The sequence below is a fragment of the Anoplolepis gracilipes genome, chromosome 4 (assembly GCF_047496725.1).
Source record: "Anoplolepis gracilipes chromosome 4, ASM4749672v1, whole genome shotgun sequence".
NCBI classification, from domain to species: Eukaryota; Metazoa; Arthropoda; class Insecta; order Hymenoptera; family Formicidae; genus Anoplolepis; species Anoplolepis gracilipes.
This window is the reverse complement of record NC_132973.1, coordinates 8,398,192-8,425,079: the sequence shown is the minus strand read 5'-3', so window position 1 is coordinate 8,425,079 and position 26,888 is coordinate 8,398,192. Positions and strand designations below refer to the sequence as shown.

General features: G+C 33.6%; 3 protein-coding genes across 8 annotated transcripts; 1 reads left to right on the top strand and 2 right to left on the bottom strand.

Moving 5' to 3' along the window:
* The first annotated feature begins 278 nt into the window (after window positions 1-278).
* Window positions 279-19,133, top strand: Msps (msps cytoskeleton-associated protein 5). 6 transcript variants are annotated; one of them, XM_072891523.1, is made up of 23 exons: window positions 280-538; window positions 1,067-1,138; window positions 1,473-3,359; window positions 3,604-3,874; window positions 4,133-4,681; window positions 5,062-5,492; window positions 6,132-6,278; window positions 6,445-6,717; window positions 7,022-7,225; window positions 7,316-7,451; window positions 7,528-7,721; window positions 7,805-8,001; window positions 8,973-9,101; window positions 9,841-10,014; window positions 10,294-10,453; window positions 10,726-10,884; window positions 11,078-11,265; window positions 11,331-11,493; window positions 11,700-11,873; window positions 12,031-12,180; window positions 12,416-12,590; window positions 12,761-12,916; window positions 16,775-19,133. In XM_072891523.1, the coding sequence occupies exons 2-22, from the start codon at window positions 1,082-1,084 to the stop codon at window positions 12,886-12,888; spliced, it is 5,946 nt and encodes a 1,981-aa protein (XP_072747624.1). In that variant the 5' UTR covers window positions 280-538; window positions 1,067-1,081; the 3' UTR covers window positions 12,889-12,916; window positions 16,775-19,133. The 6 variants fall into 6 exon arrangements, with proteins under 6 accessions (XP_072747628.1, XP_072747624.1, XP_072747626.1 ...); XM_072891525.1 differs by lacking the exon at window positions 16,775-19,133 and having other exon boundaries at window positions 6,448-6,717; window positions 12,761-14,821; XM_072891521.1 differs by lacking the exon at window positions 16,775-19,133 and having other exon boundaries at window positions 12,761-14,821.
* Window positions 15,887-17,750, bottom strand: LOC140665427 (putative divalent cation/proton antiporter TMEM165). Its single transcript, XM_072891554.1, has 6 exons — window positions 17,617-17,750; window positions 17,149-17,350; window positions 16,754-16,929; window positions 16,435-16,617; window positions 16,250-16,355; window positions 15,887-16,193 (listed from the first exon to the last, which is right to left on the bottom strand). Exons 1-6 carry the CDS (start codon window positions 17,734-17,736, stop codon window positions 16,117-16,119), a joined length of 864 nt encoding a protein of 287 aa, XP_072747655.1. The 5' UTR covers window positions 17,737-17,750; the 3' UTR covers window positions 15,887-16,116.
* On the bottom strand, window positions 18,378-26,888 carry Uba1 (ubiquitin-like activating enzyme 1). The gene is made up of 5 exons (XM_072891532.1): window positions 25,717-26,888; window positions 23,627-24,101; window positions 22,881-23,400; window positions 21,047-22,120; window positions 18,378-20,854 (listed from the first exon to the last, which is right to left on the bottom strand). Exons 1-5 carry the CDS (start codon window positions 26,207-26,209, stop codon window positions 20,129-20,131), a joined length of 3,288 nt encoding a protein of 1,095 aa, XP_072747633.1. The 5' UTR covers window positions 26,210-26,888; the 3' UTR covers window positions 18,378-20,128.

Here is a 26,888-nt window from a genome sequence, read left to right as displayed (position 1 = left end):
CAAATTCATTCTCCCTTGAAAAATAAAATATATGCTTTATAAGCAAAATTTAATTATTCCTTACTCTTGCAAGCGATTCAATTGTACTTTTGCAATTTAAAATATATGTATAAATTTTACATATGTTAAACTTTGAAACAAGGATAAAGGAGTGAAAGAAAAGTGTAAAACGAAAATTTTGACAGCGCCCCCCTCCCCGCCATCTACTGTCCCTACGTCAAACTAATCGTGGATCGAACGGTTCTCCGAAAAGCCGTTTCGCCGCTCTAGATACATATATAGATACAGTCACCTTTTTGTTTGCGTTTCCTCTTGACAGTTAGGGCCATGTACATTTGAAAATTCGATGTAACAGATTTAATGGCCGCTGGAAGGTCGTGAGAGAGCGAGTTCGCGTGAGCCAGCGGCATCCTCGCGTTCGTTTCGCGTGCCCCTCGTTTCTTTTAGCACGCGTCACAACGCGGCAAATTGTCAATCGTGATTCGTGATTAATAATACGCCGACCGTGTCGGACTTGGATTCCTTGTCGTCTTGCTAGGTAAGCTCGACGCCGAGAGACCGCTCTTCGAATCGTGATGTTGATCACCGATACCAAACTCCTTTTCCGAGTCTTTTGCATCGTGCAACGATATTTTCTGACTGGAAATCTTCCAATTATTATTTTTCCTATACTGCACAAATTACACCTACAAACGTGTATTACATTAAAAGTAATCGAAAAGGAAGCAATTGTTACAGTTTTAATATTGTCACATTTGCGTTTCAATCTTTTAGTTTTTTAGTTGTATTTTGAAAATTACTTACAAGAGAAATCACTATTGAGATGGAGAAAATCTCTTATTGACAAGACTTTATTTGAAAGTTTAATTTAATTTTATATATTATGTATTTTATCAAGCATTCTCTGATCACAAAGTAGATATCAAATGACCTGTATTTATTACAAAGTCATGCATTATATTATTTTGACTTGTTTTATTAGTATAATAATTATATGTACTTTTTACATCAGTTTATTCTTTTTTTACATGATAAAGAGGATATTCCAAATGAGTCATTCTTTTAGGCAAGTTAATCAATCATGGAACAAGACACTGAGTATATGAAATTGCCTTTGGAGGAGCGCATTGCACATAAGGTACATATAATTTGTTTTTATCTTAAAATATTTATCATTTTAAACACTATTTGTCACCTTTTCAATTTTGGGCAAGTTTTATTTTTATCTATAAATTTGTGATTATGACAATTTTCAAATATCATAGAAAATATGATTACTGTGTAATAAAAGAAACAAATGATTCAATTTATATAAATACATCTATTTACTGAACGTGCTACTTTTATTCCTAAATAATTATTTATAATGTGCATATTACATTGGGTATTTCAAGGGAAGACTAATATATGCACACATATATAGATTATATTAAATGAAATAAATAATAATCTGTGTGATGACATCTGTGTAGTCTTGGCGAGCACGCTTACATGGATATGAAGAATGTGTGAAGACATTCCAGTGCATCGACGATGAAAAGTCAGGAGAATGGAACAAGTATTTGGGTTTTATCAAGAAGTTCGTGGTGGATAGCAATGCGGCCGCGCAGGAAAAAGGTTTGGAAGCGACCCTGGCTTTCATAGAGAATGCCGCAGTAGCCGGCAAGATAGTGGCCGAGGTGATGAATGGCATCGTGTCCAAATGCATCGCTGCGCCTAAAGCTAAAACAAAGGAACTGGCCGTACAGATTACGCTGATGTATATCGAGATCGAGAAATATGAGGCGGTGCAGGAGGAATTACTGAAGGGCACCGATGCAAAGAATCCAAAGATTGTTTCAGCGTGCATCGCTACTTTGACATTGGCGCTCAAGGAGTTTGGACCGAAAGTGATCAATATGAAGCCACTAATGAAGAAGATGGGAAATTTCCTCGAAGATAGGGACAAGACGGTGCGGGAAGAGGGCAAGGCTATGGTAGTAGAGATGTATCGGTGGATAGGCGATCGTTTGAAGCAGCAATTGAATACGTTGAAGCCAGTGCACGTCACGGAGCTTGAGGCGGAGTTTAACAATTTCGGTGAAGAGAAAGTGACACCCACGCGTTATCTACGCTCGCAGAAACCAAAGAATATGGGCAACAATGCCGATCTAGCGACTGGAAACGATAATAATGGCGAGGATGACAACGAAGAGGCAGATGTTTCTATCCCAGATATAGATCCTTACGATTTGTTATCGCCTGTAGACATTCTGTCAAAGCTGCCGAAGGACTTCTACGAAAAAGTCGAGGCAAAGAATTGGCAAGAGCGAAAAGAAGCGCTGGAAGCGCTCGACACACTCGTTAAAAATCCGAAATTGGAGAATGGTGATTACGGTGATGTCGTGAGAGTCTTGAAAAAAACTATCGCAAAAGACAGTAACGTAGTGGTGGTGACACTAGCGGCAAAGTGTCTGGCCGGTCTAGCTACGGGCTTGAAGAAACGATTTCACCCGTATGCCACTGCTTGTCTACCCACCGTACTGGAAAAATTCCGCGAGAAAAAGCAAACTGTGGTACAAGCGTTGCGGGAGCTCGCCGATGCCATCTACGATAGCATCAGCATTGATCTTGTCCTCGAGGACACCTTGGCCGCCTTGGATAATAAGAATCCAGCTGTAAAAGCTGAGACCGCTGCTTATCTGGCTCGCTGTTTTACGCGCACGCCACCGATCAATCTTAATAAAAAGCTGCTTAAATCGTATACCAGTGCATTACTGAAAACGTTAAATGAACCGGATCCAACGGTACGCGACAACTCGGCGGAAGCGCTCGGTACAGCAATGAAATTGATCGGCGAAAAGGCAATGATGCCGTTCCTCACGGACATCGACAATTTAAAGATGACGAAGATTAAGGAGTGCGCCGACAAGGCGGTGATACTAGTAAAAATAACAAGCTGTACGAAACGACAGGAGCGACCCAACACCGCTCCGGCCAAAGTGGAATCGCAACAGCCGAACAAAACAAGCAAGGACAATTTGAAGAATGCTAAACCAAAAAGACCTAATACTGCGATTGCAAAGAAGTCGACGGCCAAGAAACCTGCTAGCGCCTCGTCGCTCGCAAATTTAGCATCGTCCTCGAAGAAAGTACAGATGGAGAGGAATTACAGCCCGGAGGAAATCGACGAAATGGCGGCGCAGCTTTTGCCGGTTGAAATAATTACTGGTCTTGTGGACACTAACTGGAAAACGCGTCTGGCCGCAGTCACACAGCTATTAGATACTATCAAGATGATGAATTCATCAGAAGTGCCGACCCAGGTGATCGTGCGCACTCTTGCAAAAAAACCGGGCTTTAAGGACACGAATTTCCAAGTAAGGACATAATTTTTAAGTTTGATTTATAAGATTTAATATTAATGATAAAATTTATTTTATTTATTTTAGAGTTAATTTTCAATTTTTATATTAGTCATTACCAAAAAGTAAAAAACATTGTATGCTATTTGATATAAAGTTTCAATTTTTGCTAGATATACAGTTTATAAAGAATTATTATATTATTTGCTGATTAGATTCTTTGAATTTATTTGAGAAATATTTAAATTTTTATTTTTAGGTGCTTAAATTGCGTGTGGAAATCGTCAAGTACTTGGCGGAAAATCATCCCTTTACGGCTATTGTTGCTGAATACTGTCTTATGGACATTGCGGAAAAATTGTCAGACGCAAAGAACAGTTTAATCGCTATCGAGACCCTGCTAGCAATCGCCGAGGCTACAAGCTTCGAATATGTGGCGGATGAAATAGTAGCGTTTGCATTCAATCAGAAAAACCCGAAAGTGCAACAGGAGACGCTATTATGGCTGTGTCGTGGACTCACGGAATTTGGTTTGTAATGTTTAGTTTAATTTATAAGAAATAAAAGTAGATAAGATATGTTGACAATTTTCTTCAATAATTGCGTAACGTGGATAAAGAGAAAGCAAATGACAATAATTTATATTATATTTTTATTCTACTATTATGTTATAAATCAGAGGTGTCCACATGCTATATTAAAAATTTTTTTATTGCATTAAAGTGAAAAATATAAAATAAAATGTGAAATTTTTATTAATGCAAAATCTATCGAAATATTTCATACAGGTTGTAGTCTCAACGTTAAGTCTATTGTTGAGAATATCAAGAAGGCAGTAGCGGCGACAAATCCCAGCATACGCACCGCTGCGATTACTTTGCTGGGCACTTTATATCTCTATATGGGCAGACCATTGTTGGCGTTCTTTGAAAACGAGAAACCCGCGTTGCGGCAACAGATTGAGCAAGAGTGCGAGAAGCGTAATGGCGAAACGCCGCCGACGCCCATTCGTGGCGCCAAGGCTAATAAGGTCAACACTGTCATTGGTGAGGATGAGGACGAGGATGCAGAGGAGTCATTGTCAGAGAAGAGAGTAAGCGGAAGCGAACAAGACCTTAACGAGCTAATCCCGCGCGTCGACATTAATGCCCAGATCACCGAAGCACTACTAGCTGAATTGGCTGACAAGAATTGGAAAGTGCGTAACGAGGCACTGCAGAAAGTGAATGCTCTCCTCAGCGAAGCAAAGTTCATCAAACCAACTATCGGTGATTTGCCGCAAGGACTAGCTCTGCGTCTTGTGGACAGCAATAGCAAAATTGCTCAAGCAACTCTAGGTTGGTATTTATTTTGTGATTATTTTAACTGACAATGAATAATCATTACTTATTAGCTATAAGTGTTGATTAAACACTTTAATCGACTATATATTAATTAATATAATTAATAAACTAATTGTAATTGAAATAATTATTAATTATAATTGAGATTAATTACTAATTATAAAGGTTTTTTAAACTAAAATTTCAATTCTACATTATATACATGTATTGAAACTTTTTAAACTCTCATTAATATAATCCAGTAAAAAATATTTTATTATTATCTTTATTAATTATGATTTAATCGTTATTTTTTAGAGTTTTATTACTTAATCAGTAAGTCAATAAATTAATTTTATTATTTATATACATTTTGCCTATATATATACTTTTAGGTATATGCGAGATGTTGGCGACGGCTATTGGACCGCCAGTGAAACAGCACATTCGCGTTCTGTTTCCTGGGTTTCTACAGTGTCTGGGCGACAGCAAAAATTGGATTAGAACAGCCGCGATCTCCTGCATCAACACATGGGGAGATCAGTGCGGCTGTAAAGAGTTTTTCGATGGTGAGATAATAGGAGACGCTCTGAAAGCGGGCTCACCGATGCTGCGAACCGAACTATGGAATTGGCTGGCGCAGAAATTGCCCTTGATACCAGTGAAACAGATTCCCAAAGAGGAACTTCTCGTGTGTCTTTCGTACTTGTATACTAATCTGGAGGATCGTAATTCGGACGTACGAAAGAACGCTCAGGAAGCTGTTCTCGGATTTATGATTCATCTCTCTTACGAGACTATGGCGAGAAACACTGAAAAACTGAAGGTATTTACATAAGATGCAGGATATTCTCTGCGTAGTAAATTTATCAATTTTGTATAAAGTATAATTTTTTCTTTAAAAAATGATTTAGACTAATAGTTTTTAAGTCGTAAGAAATTGAGTTGTAAAAATTATTTTAAAAATACACAATTAATAGACTTTGCATATATATAACTTTTAATTTTAAACCAATTGTATAATAAATCTGCATTTTAAAGTTATTTATAAAATATGTTAAATATTAAAAATTAGAAACTTGCAATAAACAATAATCTCTCAACTCTCTTGGACTAAAGATATATGTCTAAATATAAATGCAAGAAATAACTTGTAACACTTACGGTGTTTAGCGTGACGAGAAAAAATTACTAACAATGCAAAGATTTTATTGCTGTAGGTAATAAAACAGTGATTGGATAAACTAAAACACTTTAATAATAATAAAACGGTTTTTTTTGTTAATTATTTTTTAGATAACTATGTAGAAGATTCATACATTTTTGATAATAAAACAATAGCTAGATGAGCTAAAATATTTTTTCATGATTTAAATAAGTTATATAATTAAATCAAATAAGTAAATTAATAATAATATTATACTTATAATAATAATAACAAGTAAAATTATAATTTTTTTTGTAGCCAGGGTCACGGACGGTAGTACTTGCCGCACTGGACAAAGCTCGTCCCAGTTTACCTATCAAGCCTCTGCCTAAGAAAGAACCTTCGGACGAAAACATCCAGAAGGGTGGCGCAAAGGGTGCAAAAGTTGCGAAAGTGGTTAAATCGGTAATGAAATCTTAAAATAATTAATATATAATCTTATAATTAAGTTAAAAACTAAATTAATTAAATTTGAGTATATTACTCATTATTTTTATTCTTTTTTTTTAATACAAACAATTTTTTTATAATATATCATTTAATTTGTTTATTATTATTATTATTATTCCAGAAGGGTGCGTCATCGAAACCCGGTAGTGCTCGTAAAAAAGATGATGATGTAGATAACAGTCCTCTGCTGGTGGTCAATAATTTGAAGCATCAACGAGTAATCGACGAACAAAAGTTGAAGGTGCTTAAATGGAACTTTACTACGCCCAGAGAAGAATTCGTTGAGCTTCTGAAAGATCTTATGACTGCAGCGAATGTCAACAAAACTTTAAGAGCAAATATGTTTCATTCCGACTTCCGTTATCATTTAAAGGCTATCGAAGCACTCACCGAGGTAAATATATGTAATTGGATTAATGTTTGTATGCAAGAGAAAAGCAATGTGTAATTTAATATTTCGTATTCTATATCAATGTTTAATTATATACTAAATTTATATATAAAAAAGAATGAATATAATTTATTTACAAGTAATGTGTTTATAACGAATGTCTTTTTATACCTATGTATATGTGTAAATATGGCTTCTGAAAGCGTCAGTCTAAAATTATGGATAGTTATAATATTTTACGAGATAACATATATATATATATATTATATATTTGATACAATTCTTAAGTTTGTTTATACTTTTTCAGGATCTACCTGGAAATAGTAAAGCATTGGTGTCTAATTTGGATCTCATTCTCAAATGGTTGACATTACGATTTTTCGATACTAATCCTTCGGTGCTTTTGAAAGGATTGGATTATTTACAATTGGTTTTTAATATGTTAATTGAAGATCAATATCACATGCTAGAAACAGAGGCAGCATCATTTATCCCTTATCTTATTATCAAAGTATGTTACAATACATTTATGTTTCTTTCATATTTTTACAAATATTAAATATGCATATATAAGTTTATTATTTGTTATATTAATCAATAGATAGGCGATCCAAAGGATGCTGTACGTAATGGCGTGCGAGCTCTATTCAAACAAATGGCTCTAGTATATCCCGTGAGCAAATTGTTCTCGTACGTGATGGAAGGTTTAAAATCGAAGAATGCACGACAGCGGACAGGTAAAATCTCAAATTTTTATTGTGAAATTTACAAAATTAATATGTGAACTAAGAGTGTATTGCGGTTGCTTTGCAGAATGCCTGGATCAATTAGGTTCACTAATTGAGAATTATGGAGTTTCTGTCTGTCAACCCAACCCATCCGCAGCGTTGAAGGAAGTCGCGAAGCAGATAGCGGATCGTGACAATTCCGTTCGCAACGCCGCGCTAAATTGCATTGTCCAGGCCTACTTCCTGCAAGGAGAACGTGTATTCAAGCTTATCGGCCAAGTACGCGCGAATTTGAATTTAATTATTCAACAATTTAACACAAGGATAAAAACATATAAATAGATCATTATTGTTTAATGTAGATATCGGAGAAAGACAGATCTCTGTTAGACGAGCGGATTAAGAGGGCGGCGAAGAATCGACCCACAAAATCCGCGTCTTCTATGAGACTCTCTGCGCCCACGGTCGCGGCTTCCAGTCCGCCGACAGACGATGTGGAGGCGGATTATGAAGAGGAACAGGAAGAAATTCCCGAGCCGATGGAGCCAGTGCCAGAGCTGTGAGTGTTCTTTTTTTTTGCACACGATACTACAAAATTACTGTTGATGTCGTATTCATTGTTTAAAGAAAAGTAAGAACTTTGTTATTATTGGTAGTTTGTTATACATTTTTTATAATTTTATCTTGTTTCTCTCTTTTTTAATTTTTGTGACTGTTTTTTTTTTTTTTTGTTTTTTTTCCTGAAGATAAATTTGTTTTGGTGTCATCAATGCAGAAAGTCTACCAAAATACAGCAAAAAAGGACAGTTCTAATAATAATAATTATTATGCACCTAAATATGTTTAATAGAAAAAAAGGATTATATTAATTACAAAAAAGAACAAGATGATAAAATTCTAAAAATTGTTTTACCAATTGTGATATATTGTTAAATAATATCTTAGATTTAATAATGAAATTTTCAAAAAACTAGTTATGTAATATATTTTTATTCTTAAATTAATAATTCAAAATTAGATTTGTCTAGAATAAAACATATATGATGACAAATTTATAATCTTTCAATAAAAGTTTTTTCATAAAAGAAGAGAATACAGAGAATATAGAGAATACATACTATATAGAGACATATTTAAAATCTATAAATTGTAAATCTATAACTGTAATTATATCTTTAAATACTATAATTATCATGTAATGACAATTAGTTATTATCAAAGTAATTATATATTTATATACATCTTTGATAATAATTATTATTTAAATAATGTCTAAATAATTATATATATACATATATATATATATATATATATATATATATATATATATGTATATATGTATATATGTATGTATACATACAATATATTGTATTTAAGATTTTTTATTTTAAATTTTATTTTAAGAAATTATGAAAAAACTATTTTCTCAGAATTATTTTACATTAAACGATTATTATTGCTTTCATGCAGAATATCATTTTCAAGTTACTCACATTTGCATGTGCTTCGCTTTTAACATGCCTTTCGCAGGACACATGTTCCAAGCACTACTGATAATAATGAGGACGAGCAAGTGCCTCCTGCGGTCATACTGTCCGAATCACCTTCAAAATCGGAACAGGAAATTATCAACGATTATACAACTGACGATTCGAAAACGTTTGTTACTTTTTTTTTAATTATTTACACATCTATGTTTGTGTGCGTGGCGCGCTCTAATAATGGTACTGGGAAATACTAACTTCGTCAATTTTTTTTTGAATTAATCATCAGAATATCATTTGTACATTGGTTCATTTTAGTTGCTCTTTTTCTATGTTTTATTTTATTTCCTTCTTAATTTTCTCTCTACTCTTTCTCTTTTTTCTTTTCCTTCAAATAATTCAAATATATATCTGTTTTATTTTAAATATAGAAAGTGCAGAAAAGTACGTTCGAAACGAGCAGTTTCATGTTATGCATAATGTATTGTTGAATTTTAGAAATATTATTATTAAATTATTATTAAAATAATTTATATTATATTATAATTAAATTTATTTTATTATTAAATTATTTATTATATTAAAAACAATATACATTAGAATATATATGAACTATAAAAGAATATATATAAAAATTATGTAAAAACTTTTTTTCAAGGCTTTTATATGTATATAAGTATTGGAGAATATATTTATTTATATATATTATATTTATTATTTATTACAAATATAATAATATTATATTGTGTATCGACGAGTAATTAGAAATATAGGTAGCTGTAAGATACTGAATATTGTTATATATATATCTACTAGTAATGTAACATTAGAGTTTCTACTTTTATGTGTTATTTTTATAAATTTTAAATTTTTATTGATCTACTTATACAGACTGCATTTTTTTTCTTTTTTAGAAGTTCTCCTACCTCAGCTCAACTAAAGGCTCCAACTGGTCCGTTTGGACTGGACATGGATTTCTTGCAGAAAATTGAAGGTCCAGTAAAATGTCGTAATCCGATACTTGCAGAACCCAGCTTATCAGATCTGAATGAGCCTCCAGTGAATATGTTGAACCCACCTAAGATACAGTAAGCCAAAGCTTAATGAGAAAATTAATATTAAAATTAGTAGATTAATAATTAAAATATAATTATTACATTATTTATTTAATTAAATAGATTTTATTGTTTTATTACCCAAACTAGTGTAATATGTTATTAATACTAATTAATTAATATTGGTTATATTGACTTGGAGTATATAGCAAATAAAATAATTAATATTATCTATAAATCATTTATATTATGTGATAAGATACATGTTAGAAATTAAATATTTGAAATGTTTATTAAATTATTTATTTTCAGGATGATACCAATTTCGCCGCCGAAAATGTTAGTATCAAAGTCGTCATCTGTTGTATCACCTACTACTAGTAGTAAAGATGATACACTAGAACGTAACATCTTGTCTATGGCCAGTATGGACTTGCCAACTGCGATACAGTCTATGAATGCGATTGAAAATGTTTGTATCTATTGGTTCAAATATATCTAGCAAGAAGAAAGATTTGGAAATTTTTGAAAAATATGTAGTTTTAATGTATTATAATCTTTTCAAAATCTAATTTGTATGAACATAATCAGAGTTGCTAGACTAACGCTTGTCTCTTGTCCATGAATTGAAAGAAATCAGTTTTATATATAAAATATAAGTTTTTTTTAAAATCTCAAAGCTTTCTTTTTCTGAATTTTTGTATGTGTATAAATACTTATAATATTTATATAACATTTTTACAGTTATTAAAATCCCATCAAGCAGTTAGTATGCAATCCAAGGAGGATAAATTCATCGGATCGATAAATATGCAACTGAAGCTATTACAAACGTATCCGTTACGTCAAGAAAATGCAGATGTGTCAAGAGGTTTCAGGAATACATTCCTTATTATACTCGTGGTGAGTGCTATTACTTCAAATGTGAATTATTTTGCGAATTATGTATTTTAACTAGAATTATATTAAGACATTTCAACAATATATTTCAATGCAAGCTTTTAAGTAAAATAGTAAGATTTTAGAAATACATTATTTGCATTCGAAGTCTTAATAAAACACTAATTAGCGATTTTAATACAATTTTTTTCTTCAGTTTTATGATACTGGATTTCTTGGGAAGAATGTACCTTTTATTCACTTAAAAGAATTGGTAGATCAAATGATAAGCTTGTTGGCTGAGAATAAGCTGGAACATTTAAATCAAGCTGGAGCATATTATAGAGTAATCAATAGCATTATGGTGAAAATTATCGACAATTCCAATCACACCACTATCATATGGTAAGAGAAATTTGATAAATTTATCTTAAATTCTTTTGCATTCTATTTATTATGTTCTTTTTCAGTGTGTTGATCAAGCTGCTTCACTCTTGTGCCGAATCGAACGTTCCTTCAAAATACGAAGAGCTAGTAATGAAGTGTTTATGGAAGATAGTGAAAACAATGTCGAACTGGGCTGCTGATTTGGATTATGATACGATACTTTTAGAAGTACATCGTTTTCTTAAGGTAATATAACTTTTTTTATCTGTATAATATTTGCTTATTGAAATAAATGAAATTATATTTTATAAGAAAATTTTATATTAATAATTCTATTATCATTGAACAATTATTATCTTTAGGATTGATATTATTTTTAAAAACTTATGTTTATGTTCTAAAAGTTTAATTTCTAAAGATTGGTTATATATATAAAACTTTCATTTTTAAAGGATTATCCCACTACATGGTGGAAGAAGCGAAAGTCTGATACTCCATTACGGACAGTCAAGACAGTTCTTCACAGTATGACCAGAGTAAAAGGCAGCTCGATACTTAATCACTTGACATTGATAAACAACACTAACGAGTCCGAGTTACATGCTTACTTAATAAGATTAATCGCGGTTAGTTTTTTATTGCTTTTTACGTGTATATGTTCCATTTTATGAAAGAATAGATAACATTGCATTATAATTATATCATTAACATTGGATTATTTATTACGTATAGATATCAGATAATAGATAACGGAAATTAATTAGCGACGTTTGCCTTAAACAGAGCCTTAAACCGGATGAGATTAATGCGACGGCGAAGGTGATGCCCAAATCAAATAATGTGGCAAGAACGCCGAAACACCTGTCCAAGTCTACACGTCAACAATTGTCGGAAATATTTAAGAAAATTGGGTCAAAAGAACACCTGCAGGAAGTATGTATATAGATACAAAAACAAATTTTTTTTTTATGTATAGCATAAATTTTACAATCGTCAAAATTATATTTAATATTTAAAAATAATATTTTACACAGAATATTTACATATCTTTTCTCACTTCTATCATCTTAATTCAAAATGGCTGATGTGTCCTTTTCAAGCTTTTAATAATGTTTTTATAATTCAGTATACATCTTGAAACAATTAGTTTGGTTCTTTTTTTTTGTAGGGTTTAGTACAATTGTACGAATTCAAACTTCAATATCCCGAAGCTGACGTACAACCGTTTCTGGTCAAGTCTCATCAATTTTTCCAAGATTTTATAGAACAAGGATTGAGAGAGATTGATCAAGCGCGAAAGAACCAAAACATTCTGTCGCAAGCTAACAATCAATATTCTATGGGTAAGCATTTCTTTAATTTTTGCAAGTATAAGATAATTATGTATTAAAACGAATTACTGATTGTCACTTACCGATTCGATACGTAAATAAAAATCTATAAAATAGAGATGCGATATGAAAAATAGAATTTTTGTTTAAACTTTTGGAATCTGACAAATTAAATAATACAGAAGCCACCGAGTCTCTGGCAGCGGTTTCCGACGAGAAAGACATGATGGATCCGATGTACAGGCTTGAGAAACTTCGAGCCCTCGAAGCACAATGTAGAATGACTTCTTCCCAGTCGAATCCACCATGAACGATCGTGCATAAAGTATATTAATTAGGTAAGCGACACAATACATATATACATACATATGTGTAAGACGAGAAATATTTGTCTGAAATCTTTATTCGCGTCTCTTGAAATTTGATTCCACCGTATTTTCCACCACTGAATTTTTTCAATTGAAGCGAATCATTTCGTGTACAAATATTTTTCTTTTTTTGTGTTTTTTTTTACATAAGACAGTCCAATTACTTATTTTCGGTGAATTAATGTCGATTATTCGTCATTAATTTTTCGTTAGCAAAAGACTTGAGCAAACGTAGAAAATGATAATATAGCTGTGCCGTTAGATATATATGCTACATCGAACACACATTGTACATCGCAGCGTTTTTTATGTTACGTTTCCACAATGTAATGATAATGTTGCGTGCGTTAATGATGAGTATGTTCTGTCTTTTTTCGCAGCAGTTGTGTATAGTTGATAATAATGTTGCTATTTACGTAAGATCTCTACTATGTAGCCCGGTGTACCCGGTGCAGATATATATACAAAGTTTGCAAGATTCGCAAACGTCATTTCGCGCACAGTCTGATTTTATTTTATTTAGTTAATTTAAGATTTTTCATTATGCTCTAAATAAATTCGTTTTTTTTCTTTTTTTTTTTTGCAAAATAATGAGATTCATAATCATTATGTGTTTTCGTTATTTTTGCGAAATCTTCTATTCTAACAAAGAGAGAAAGGCTTTCAGACAATATGTCATTAAACATCTTCCAAATTTTGTATTATTCGGATTATCCGAAAAAAATTGCATTTAAGAAAAATATCAGTAAATTTCATACGTTAACATTAAGTGAACAATATCAAATCTAATCTTGCATGCAATGTAGTGTAACACGTTATTAACGTTCAGACAGATATCAACACTGTTTATCTCGTGGTATCTCATCGCATGAAATAGTGAGAGATAATATAAAGATATTAATTAAAAAAATTCTTCCTTTAATATTGTATTACAAAAATATTAGAAATTTTTATTTTTATAATATATTTACTTCCACCGTGGAAAATAAGTTTCGTCTTTTTATGTGAAAGCTAAAAAAAACATAGGAGGTTTCGCGAAAACAATAACGATATATTTTATTTATTGAGACGCAAAACTCTATCATATCCCTATCAGTATTTATGAAGATTAGCATCGCTCGATGTAATAAAGCGACGTTGAGCCGTAAAAAGCTCATAACTAAAAAAAAGTTAGAAAATTAGAATCATCAATCTTCAGAGATAAAAACTGTCCATATTGAATTCGATTGCGAGTTTTAATATAGATATAATTTTACTTTAAAAAGTTTCTCAAGTGTAATTTTTAATAATATACCAGTTACAAATAAACTAAATCTCACGAGTTAACGATTTACATACGTATTTACTGACAATACTACAGTTTTGCACGAATTGATCGTCCATTATGAATTAACTTACGAAAAATTATATTATTTATCTTAATTACACATTCTAATAATCGTACAAATTATATAAATTAATCACTATATTAAAAAGTATTTATAATAAAAACTACACACACACATACATACACACGCACAAAGTACGATTATTAATGTTAATGTAATTATTTTTTTTATTATATTAAATTACTATTGTAGAGATATTTGTGATTAAAAAATTTTTAAGTTACAAGATTTTTATGGCTCGACGATGAAAAATGTATCCACCATTTCTATTATTAATTCCAAAAAGGGAGTAAAACAGAAGATAAAACGTAGCTAGTAACATAAAAAAAAAAAATTAGAATGTGCTTTACTATCTGAATACCTTACGAGTATACGACTCGAAATTGCTATATTTGAGAATTTACCGCTTTTTCCGAAAACATATTCTGTAGTGTAAATAGAACATGTATATACATGCACTAATAAAAGTGATATTTGAAACTGTAAATGTGTTTCATAGAGGAAGAGAGAGAGAACTATATGACTTCTTAAATGATTTGTTTTTTTCTCGTTTGCCTATAATATTCTGTATCAAGTCATTTTGCGTATGAAATAGTTTTAGAAAAACATATATTTTTTTTAATTTGACATATACTTTTGTTAACGTTTTTAATTCTTGCGATTTTCTAAATCACATTACAAATTTGTGAAAGTACTCGTACATTAATCTATAATTTCCATATGGAACAATTTAATATTTATAATATTTCTATATCCCTATATTTATTTATTTTAGTATATACACACAAAAGTTTCTGTTTCTTACAATATATAATTAAAATATAAATTTCTCTACGTAGTCTTCTTTTATCCGATTTGTTCTAAATAGTCGGTATTACGCGCATTGAAATTCTATCTATTATACATTCTTTATTTATTTTATTGTTAGAAATGAACCTTCCTTCTATTATGTTTTTCCATTTCATCATAAAATCTCATTTATACAGTATTATTTTGTATTATATATTACATCACTTTGTTTCTATATGATAAATTATTTCCTTTTGATATATTACAAACGGTAAAATTATTAGTATGAAGTATGGCTGAGTAATGTATATCTCATATTTACATAAGTTGACAAAGTAGGTATGCAAATTTAAAGTGTCATCGTACTATGAGAATTTCAATATTCTGAATGCTCTACATTGATATTATCAGTCATCATTATACTAGCAACACTATTCAAAATACGACAAAATTATTATTTATTTCGTATAGAACATATTTTAATAAAATCTAATTTTCTAAATTGCTATAAATGTGGCATCAAACATTTTTACAATTAATGCCGACAACATTTTTATACGTTTGCGTATGCAATATCTAATTTTTAAGAATATTGACATGTTCCCTTTTATCGATATTCATGAACATCTATTTTATATATATATATAATACATTTATTATATATATATATATATATATATATATATATATATATATATATATGTATATGTATATATGTATAATACATTTATTTTATATATATATATATATATATATATATATATATATATATATATATATATATGTATAATATATATACATATATATTATTTATCATTATTTATACATATGATTAATTAAGAAGACAGTCCTTTTTGGCCGGAACTGACAAATTCCTAGTTAACTGTGATTCTGAATATAAATCATACTGTACACAAATATACACTTATTCAATATACAAAATTCACGAAGTAAATACTGGTAGCAATCTCTGAAGTAAATTAAGGAAAATCTTCAAACATTCTCCACAGGATTGACAAAGAGCGCCGTTATGGCAAACAATAAGAATACCAATCCACCAATAATAGTAACTGAAAATATCAAGAGAATTAGTTTAGCTCATATAAGATGATCTACTATATATTACCTGTTTTTACTGATATCCTCTGAGCTATTATACGTCCTCCCAATACTGCTAAGCCAGTACAAAACGAATGGCCCAATATTCCACCTAATATAACTCCGTAAACCTCCTGAACATAGTATTATCATAATTAAATATTAATTAAATGTAAAGATACTAGATATTACAGTAAAATCGCTGAGAGGTACCTCTCTCGCTGCAAGGATAATAGTTGTTAATTGAGAACGATCGCCCCATTCCGCGAGGAAAGTTAGAGTGAACGCTTGGAGGAATATCCTGGAAAGCAGCATGAACGCGCTAGTTTTAGTCGTTTTTCGTATTACTCCGGTTTCAGGATCCTGAACTAAAGTACTCGATGTTTCCTTTTCGTACTGAAAGCAGTGACATTTTAAGATTATTTAATCCTTTTGCTAAAGATTCTGTGTAATCTTATATTTAAAACATTTTGTTATATCTTATAGATTTATAAACGAGATGTGGACCAATGGAAAAAATTCACAAATTTACCTCGTCGTCTCTTTTCCTCAGGTCAGACTGAACTTCTTCCAACTCTTCCTGCGCTTCTGTCGGCGACATGTAGTACCCGTCTCTTAACATTTTTAATCCAAATAAAGCAAAGAGAAGGGTGGAAATGTAATAGGTATATGCACGGGGAATTATAGTAGCTGCATATCCAAACACCACTGAAAGTAAAAAACAGTTCTATATTTTCTGCTACAGAACATCACAATTATATCTAGCTTCAAGTAACAAAACATTTAGATACAAGTAAGTTATATATTATTATTATTATTATTACTATAAATTGCTATAGAGATTGTAGATTAAATTTTCTCTCTGGAACTATTAAAAAATAATCTCCATAACTGCTAACAGTTGTGTTCATATATATATAATGATACCTGATAGAATAGTCATTAGTGCAAGGGCACTTATCGCGCCAGCAAATACAGTTAATCTTGGATGTTTCATCGCCATTATAGCAGCGATGAAGAATGTCTTGTCACCCAACTCCGACACCACAATCACTGACAAAGATGCTATAAAAGCATGTAAAAAGCCTAATCTATCTTGCGGTTTCTCGGACACAAACTCCGGCAATTTCTAAAAAAATTGTACAAGTTAAAATAAGGATTTGATGTAGAATTTAAAGATTTATATATGTAAGGTGTTTCTTCGAAAGATTTAAATTTTAAGAACTTTCTCGCAAAGTTTCTTTAATGTTTTCCTTAAAATTTAGGATAAAAGTTGAACGTAATGAACGCTTTCTCTAATATTTTCCTTTTAATTTTTTTAAAGAATTTTAAAAAATAAATTTTATTGAATAAATTACAGTCGGAAAGATTTGAAAGATTATCGGGAAAGCTCACCGTTGACGTCGCGGCTAATTGAAGTTTCTCATCATAACGTGGCTCGATTTCGCAACTGACGGTTGACAGATAAAATCCCAAAATTAATGGGTAAACATAAATTAGGCGTTTCGCTCCCATCGTATGATACTTGACGGTACCCAACGTATTTATTGCGAGTAACAAACGTTGCGCGTGATAACCTCAAAAAAAAAACGGCCTCGATCCACATATCACGATCTACATACTGCAAATGCCATATCGCTTTTTGTGATTAGTCCGTGAAAAGCTTAGGTTGCATTGCCGCGTAAAATGTCACACGTTTCATTGGAAGGCCAACGAACGAATGAGCCAATGAACGTAAACGTCAATGATGCTAGGCTAGAGTCCTGTATCAAAGAGAGAAGCGAAATCGCGTCTTTATGGAAGCTGCCATCTTGAGCCCATCTTGAGACGCGTCCTGATTCTGAATTCTTGATTGGCCAAGAGATTACAGGGTCAAATTTTTAAAAAGACAATTTTTTTTAGATTTTTCAAGATGTTCGTAGAGATAGAAAAATGATTGTTGATTCGTGACAAGAACAAAAGAGATGTGATAAATTACATATATTTTTTTTATCATATATGAAAAATAACTCGCCGAAATTATATTGGTTTCAATTCCTTTTCAAAAAGTTTATACTCAATCATCTCTCTTGATGACACTTGTTATTTGTTGAGATGACATTTCTGAGCTCGTTTAAAGTACAATTTAAAGGTAACTGTAAAACAAAACACACAGAGATATTTCCCATTTTATTTTCACATTATATTATACTTCATACTTCTTGAAATCCAAACACATCTATTTGTTATCTATCGACGAGAGAAATGATACATAATAAATATCCGCATTATATCCTAAAATTAACAAAATATTTTTCCTTTTTTCATTTTTGTTTATCTCCCTTGGTCTAGAGTTCTAGAGTGTATGCAATTTATTTTTGTGTTATTTTCTTTTTTCTTTTTTTTAGAAGCTTCTCTTTCCTTCAGACATCTTTTTATAAATTTAAATGCAATGTATCCGTCGTAACAACAACCAGCCTTAGCCAATAGTTTATCCATTATTATTATTATTATTATTATTATATTATTACTATTATTATTAGTATTATTATTATTATTTGAGAAAGACGTTGCAAAGCAGATAAATTAAATAAACGACGTAATTATATCAATTATATAAACTCTTACTGTACGCGTATATTTTATGAATCTCAGATTAGCGAGAACATTTTAAAAAATTAGAGAAAAGAAAGATATATGTCAAGTGATTGTTCCCTTGCTATTGAAATAGCAATTTGTTTGCAAGAAATATAAAGAGAAAAGAAAGAGGCAAAATCCGCGTCCACTAAAAACTCGATACTGATTATTCACACATCTCTATAAAATTACGTTTAAAAACTGAACTAATAATATATATCGGTCTAAAGATTCTCAAATCTGTTTTACCTATAGTTTACATCTAATTCTATACAATATAACATGTGTATTTGTGTGTAATAATGAACTAGAAAAAAGTAATCGCTTTGTCAAAGATTTTCTACGCAAATCGAATTGTATTTTTTCCTTGTAGAAATTTGTATAATCATACGCGGCTTCGCTTATTCTTTTTCTGTATTTTAATCGCGATGCTTTATACCGTATTGTGAGCAAACTGAAATAAGATATACAGCAGAGAAAACAAAAAAATTAATTAGGAAACTGAGTCGAGAGGCTCTAGTCTTTGCAATTATATTAGGGTATATATATCGGAAATGAGAAATTGAGTGTGATTTTATTTTTATGAATATCGAGATAAAAATAAGAAATTTGCAATATAATTTTTTTTATGATCTATCCTAAATTTTTTAACAGTTTATTTTTGTTGATTTAATTTTATAAATTTACATAATTAGTAATTCGTAATAAAATCAATTGAAAAAATAAACTTTATAAATTATTTTTTTATTTCCTCTTTTTTTTGTTTTTCACAAATTAAAAAAAAAAGAACATGCTACAAATAAAATGTTTTATACAAAAATATAGAAATAGGCATTTCTCCCAAAAGAATATATATATATATATATATAATCATTTCAAAACAATATATAAATGAAAGCAATTAGATTTTTTGTTTTTAATACTATAATTCAACACGTTTATAACGACGATCAAGAAAGCCTAGAGACAAAGCTCGTCCTAATCTTATTTGCTAAATGAAACAAAAAAATTCGATGACCTTGCACGCATTTGCTATTTAAAATCACTACTACTAAGCGCTGGCGTAGAAACGTTCTGTCGGACGCGGCAGAAAGAAGAAAAAAAAACAAATATAGAAAGAAAGAGTGCCTCATACAGATGTTTATAGACGAGGATCGGCAGGGGTAACGTCTCCTCTGTGTATTACATCATCGTAAAATAGAAATTTGTAGAAATCACTAGATGTACGCCGGCTAAAAGTGTCTTAGTTAAGTAGACATCATCTGGCGCGATCGGAGGTTGCGCGGGCGAGTCAGGGTAGGGTATAACGCACGTACGGCACCTCGACGTCGTTCCCGTCCTCGTCGTTGCAACACAACTCAAACACGAGTGCGCGCACATGTGGCTCCAGCTTCTTCTTCGATACTTTTTTAACCACCTCCGACATGAGCAGTCCCATGCGCTCTTGACACTTCGGTTTTGCCATGAAGAATGAATACAGCATGCAAATACCTTGCGACAGCATAGTCACTTCGAGATTGTGACGGTCTTTGAAATAGTCGAGGAACTCCTTAAGTGTCAGTTCGCCTTTCACTTCGAAGCGATCCCATAGTGTCCACTCGATATCATAGTACTTGAGCTTAGGGGCAGCGATTGGTTCGCTAAAACCAAAGAACGGTAACGCCAGATTCACGAAGCCATTCTTGTACAGTGACAAATCACGAACGTCGCGCGTCAGCTTGTATAGCTCCAGACAGACAAGACCGGCAACTACCGAGGTAGTAGTGGCAATCGCTGGGATAATCTTGCCGGCGATTAGTTTGCTCTTATGTCGATCGGCCGGTGAGATTTTATAGTTGGTAGCGCGTAAATTTGACGCCGCAACGATGAAGTCTATATGAAAGTTGGTGTCGTCGTCCTTCTCGAAATCCTGTGGATATATCGCAAGACCGTTTAATTCTTCTATCTTCGGCAATTCCTCCTGCAACTGCGCCAGTCGCTCATGATCGATGTTACCGCTGCCATTTGACACTTGCACCTGTAAATACAAAATCGAGTTTTTAATTTCTTCTCGTTTGATGGCAGGTGAAAATTTTTTATTTCAAATACTTTACTACTGACATAAAATTTCGAAGATTTTCAAGAATTTTGAATAATACACTTGCATAAAAAATTAAATCTTGTCCGTTATTCAAAGAATGATGGGAAGGATTAATCTTTTTTTTTTTACCTGCGAATCCGTTTCAGCGATCTTCACGCCGGACTTGGGCGTAAATTCCGGTACTTTGACGATGACGAGAATTTCAGCAACCTCTTCTCTATCACGATTTATGGGTATTCCGTAAACTTTAGCCTTGAGATTGGCGCCGGCGACGATATAGTCCATGTGTAAGGGATCATTAACATCAAACACTAATGGATTTGGGCAACGTTTTGGGCCGGACCAAAAAGGTTGACCGCTCGAGGTCACTTGATCCGGTGGAAAGTTGAACAGCAGCTGGCGAATTTGATTACTGTATTGTTCCTGCCAGTGACAACGAGCCCAAGCCACGCAATCAGCAAAGGTGCTCGGTCTCTCGTCCACCAAAGCCGTTTTAACAGATTCCAATACTTCAAGAGGCTGCACACCGGGCAGCTTGAGCGTCCGATCGACGAATTGTGGATCGGAAATGTACTGCGCCGCATTCTCCGCCGATTGACGAAACAGTCCTTCGAAACTGTCGCGGGCCCACTGTAGGGTGTGCTCAATGGCATTAGGAAAGTTCTTGAGTGTGCAAATCGGAATGCTCTTCTCTGGCGGATCCTGCGACGAACTGTACGATTCGGTCAAGAATGGCACTACTACTTGAGTGTTGCCCTTGGTGCCAAGGGTGCCGGATTCCAGTAAGGGTTTACGATAATACACGCAACGACGATCCATGTAGATGCGTGCATTTACATTGTCGAGCGCGTTTGCCACGCCGTCCAGCACTTCGAAGAAATCATCATTGTAGATTTTTTCCGTTTCCGGACATACCCGATTTTCATGTGCGACCACATTCATGTACGGATTCATGCCTTTGATGACTCTGGCTGCGGTCGACGACTTGGATTGCTGCACATCCGACGGTCGGAAGAGGAACTGTCGATTTAAATTGGACTTTTCGATCAGATCCATGTCAGTCACCGTGACGCAACCATTCTCCGCGCCCACGCCGATCATTGCAAAATTTTTCAATAATTCGCAACCGATCGCGCCGGCACCTACCACAAAGTATTTTAAGTTGCCAAGTTTGAGCTGGAATTTTTTACCGAAAACGGCAACCTAAAAGAGAAACATAATCAAATTAATAATTATCTAACAATTAAAGTTTTAATACTTCGGTTTACAAATTTTTCGAATTACATCCAACATTTAACCGTTTGAGTGCGGAAGAATTTTCTTATGTATATGCTAAAATTGCGGAATGAAATGCGTAGTTATTTTTTTTGGAAAATAATAAAAATGGTTATAATTAACTCTAATTATTATAAAAAAAGGAATTTTTACTAACAAAAATGTTTTTTATTCTCACTTATTACATGAGTGTTTTGCTGCACAAATTCCATGAATTCCTTTTTTACATATAGCACAAATTAAGTTGGATCGTTTAATTCCATTTCCATTTTTTTTACTGCAAACCTCACACTGTCGCAAGTTTCGTCCAGGCAATTTTTCTAAAGAAAACTTTTTACTTATTGGTAGTCTTTCTGTTTCATTTTTGCTTGCTAACCATTCCTTCTCTATAGCATGAATAATGCTTGAAGTAAATTTTAATTTTTATATTACTAAAAACCACAATTAAACGAAATTAATAATAAACTGAAATGGATATAAATACAACTGTTCTCAATTAATACAAAAATTATACTAATGAGCAGCAGCGTGATCGCGCTTCTCCGCATTTTTGGCATAGGACAAGCGAAGCGCGATAGCGCTTCACCGCACTCAAACGGTTAACTTTCTTCAAATACTTTAAAATTGTATTTGTGTATGTGTATGTGGAAAGAAAGAACTTTATTAAATATATTCCATTCTATTGTACCTGAGAGTCATAACGGGAGCCGGTGGGAGCGCACTCCTTCTCGGTGAGTTCCGAACAATCAACGGGTAAACATTCGATGGCGTCAAAATAAAGCCATTGATATATGGGATGGAACTTGCCGGAGCAGGCTTTCATCACTTCTTGAGCAACGATACCACCGATCGTTGCATTCATGGGGTTCAGACTGCCAGCGGATACCTTGGCGAATGTACGCAATAGTTCACCATTGATCTCGATGTCGAAACGGTATATGTTCTTGACTTCCTCAGCAATAGCGATAAACTTATCGGCATCTGCCTGATTCCATGATCGCGGCAACGCATTATCCCCATAACGGCATCTATCCTTGTACTGATGTAACGTCAAAAAGGCCAGATGCAGTTGTGCAGGATAATCAAATTTACCAAAGTCCGTGACGAGGAACTCGGGTTTCTTCAAAGCCACTTCCAGCGGCGCAAAACTTAAAGTTTTAGGCATCTTGACTTGGGTCACAATACCGCCACGCACGTATTCGGAGAACCTGGAGATATTTGGTTTGTTTGGTTAAATCCTGATCGTCTATCTCGTTAAGTAATAAATAATATTTGAAACAAATATATTATTAAACATAATACATATTATGATAGTATTATATGTTATATTATAATACGCTCTAATTATTAACTATATAAAAATAAAATAAAGAACTTTGACAATATTTGTCCAAAGACATGTTGAAGACATCCTTACACCTACACATGTCTCACCTGGAAGTCTCGCCGATACTGAACGTGTACGGTCCCAGCACCTTAATCTTGATTGGGTCACAACCGTTCAATTCAGTCATACCCTGTACCTCGGAGAATGTCACGTAGTCACCGTCCTCCATGCCGTGACGAGTATCATCCAAACAAGTAACGACGCCCTCGCTTTCGCGGGAAATGCTGGCGACCATTGCGCTCACCGGCGGCTCGCCATTCGTGTCCACAACCGTGAAAGCGTCACCGAAGTCACAAAATACTTGGGAAAAGAGGCCACGAGTGTCGGCGATTATTAGAGCGATATCATTAGCGCGGGTGATCTTTGAGATGCGCAGCTGTTCGGCCAACGACGTTTCCGTCAATACCACGACCTTGAACTGCTGGAGATATGCCTCGGTCAAGTCACCGGAATAATGGCGAGTAGGCACGTAGTTGTTGAGCTCCGACAGACGTTGGCAACAAGCGGCTGCGCGATTTTTACCTGTCAAAAAAATTTAATTTTAGCACATCAATTCTTTTATACTTTTTATCCTCTTTTGTTCTAATTTGAAAATTATTAACAACTATAATAATTAATATATAAATATATATCATATAAGTGATAAATTCTTTTCCTGATTAACAGAATATTTTTTAATTATAAGTTTTAATAAATATTTTATATCTTAAAATTAATATATTATATTGTCCATATAGATTATACATGGTCTAAATATTTCTTAATTAAAATTCAGTTTTTTGTTCTATTCTCTACATTAGTAATATAGTTTTATATTAATGTAATGCTTATTTTTTATTAAATACTATTAGTTTTACTTGATATAATTATTGTATAATGTTTTAAATATCTTCTTTTATCCTATATTTTACAAATATCTATTAATTAAGATCGATAAAACAAAGAACATTTCATTAGATGGCTTAAGCAATATTTTGCAAGACCATCTTTTCATGATGACTTGCACAAGTAGTGAACACACACTTTATGTTTTTAATGCAAGTAGAGTAAAAATAATAACAACTTTAGTTAAATGTTGTAATAGAATTAAATTTTGTCAAATGGTAGCAATTGTGCCTTATCTTGATTTAAATCTTATCGTCCTGGAGATTATCCTGTCAGATTGCACGAGTTTATCATTGAGAAGCAGACTTCTGGTATTGTTCTCCTCAATGTCACTTGACAGAAAATTCTATATATTATTATTTTTATATCAATAAAAATCAATAAAAAAATATTGTTCATGTACAATATTTTAAATACATTTAAAGATTTTGATGTTTTTAACTATACATTGCTACACAATTTGTTACAATTTTGTTCTCCTCACTTTTTTTTAAATGCTAAAATATTTAGTTTCAATTAATTAAAAAACTTTTATTACTATAACTTTTTAATTTATTTATTTGTATTTATTTATGGATTATTTGCTTATAGAAAAATTTTGAGTAATTGATAGATCTATAGAATGTATCTTCATTGTTATATTAATATCACAAATATTTTTAAGAGTCATTTTTACACATCTATAACATTAACATTTCAACTCACTGAAATTCAAAATGATACAAAATTTTTGCTCCTATTTTTTCATCCTTAAATTCAATTTTAAAATAATAATCTTAAAATCTTAAAATAATATTTAATATAATCTTGTGCTTCTTTTGAAACTCTTTCATCTCTTCTCTCTGTCAAATCTGAATATAAAATCTAATTTATATCAATGTTTATTAAATATACCATTTTTTGAAGCATTACATTAAATCTTGAAACAATTAAAAACATACAGTTAAAACAAGTAAGTCTGTGTGTGAAGAGAAGAAATTAAAAATTTTTTTATATAAATTTTATATATATATATGTCTATTTCTTTTGAAATGTATCAATTTTCGTTTTGAGTTCTTTGTTTCAATAATTTGTATCAAATTTCGCAAAAAGACGTTTGAAGCTCCTCCCCCCCTCTCCACAGTCAATATCTAAATAGCACTATCTAAATTATCAAAGCGCGCGCGCGCCTTTTTCATTCTTCGCGAATCTCACGTGTTTCCGACCGGTATGTACTCTGTTCGGTGGCGCGCGCGCAAGTTCATTCCCTCACCTGCATCGTTCTCGGTGAGATAGAACTGCGAGCCCAGTTCTCGCAGACTGCACATGGATACGTTGTCGTGCAACGTGACGGATTTAACGCCGCCGAGGATGACGTTCTTAGCGATCTCGACGCCGAGGCCACCGAGCCCGGAGATGAGCACATCCGAGGACGCCATGCGCCGCATGGCGTCGTGGCCGAGAACGTAGAGCTGCCGCGAGTACAGGCCCTCGTCGATCTCGGTAGGCGTCCGGCCGGTGCCGCTGGAGGAGGCGGAACCACCGCCGCCGCCGCCGTCGCCGCCGACACCGCCGCCGCCGCCGATGCTGCTGTTGCTGCTGCTGTTGGAGCTCGTAGATCCGTTTTTCGCCATGTCTGTGTCTATCTCCGCCACGTTCGTCGTTGTCGGCTCGTCGTCGGCTCCTCCCGTCGTGCTGGCAGCACCAACGCGTCGCTTCTTGGCTGGGGGATCAACGGAGCTCTCCACCACCTCAGCACTAGACATCGGAGGACTTCACGGACAGTCACGGAGACAGTGACGGATTATGTGCCGTCGATTGTTTCCCCTGATTATGCTCACTCTTTTTCTTCTCTTTTTCTCACCCTTCCACCTTTCTTTCTTTCTTTCTTTCTTTTTCTCTCTCTCTCTCTCTCTCTCTACTCCTTTCTCTCTTCCCGACCGAGCTTGCCACCGCGCGAGCGCGCGCACAAAAAAGACACGCACACAGACAGCCCTCGGAACCTCGCGAACGCTGTACCTGCACCTCGGTACCGACGACGACGATACCAATCGGCACAAAAACGGATATCAGCCTTCGACGGACGCGCAACGACCAACCTCACTGCCGCCGCCGTCGCCCCACCACTCTCCTCCTTCGCTCCACCTTCGCCGCCACCGCAGCCCGCGACCGTCTTCGTCTTCGTGTTCGTTCGGAGATTATCGTCTTTGTCCCTTTCTGGAGAACGCCGACCAAGATCCTCACGTCGCGATGCACCTACCACGTACCACGTCCGACCTACCGACGACGCTACCGCACTCCTCGCCCCTCCGCCCTCGCGCCTTCTCTCACTCGCTGTTGCTACACAATTTCACGGATTTGCCGATTTTGTCCGTCGCGTGGAATATATATGTATATATTTCACGCTTGCTCGCTTGCCAACTTCGAGCTGTCACGATCAACTCC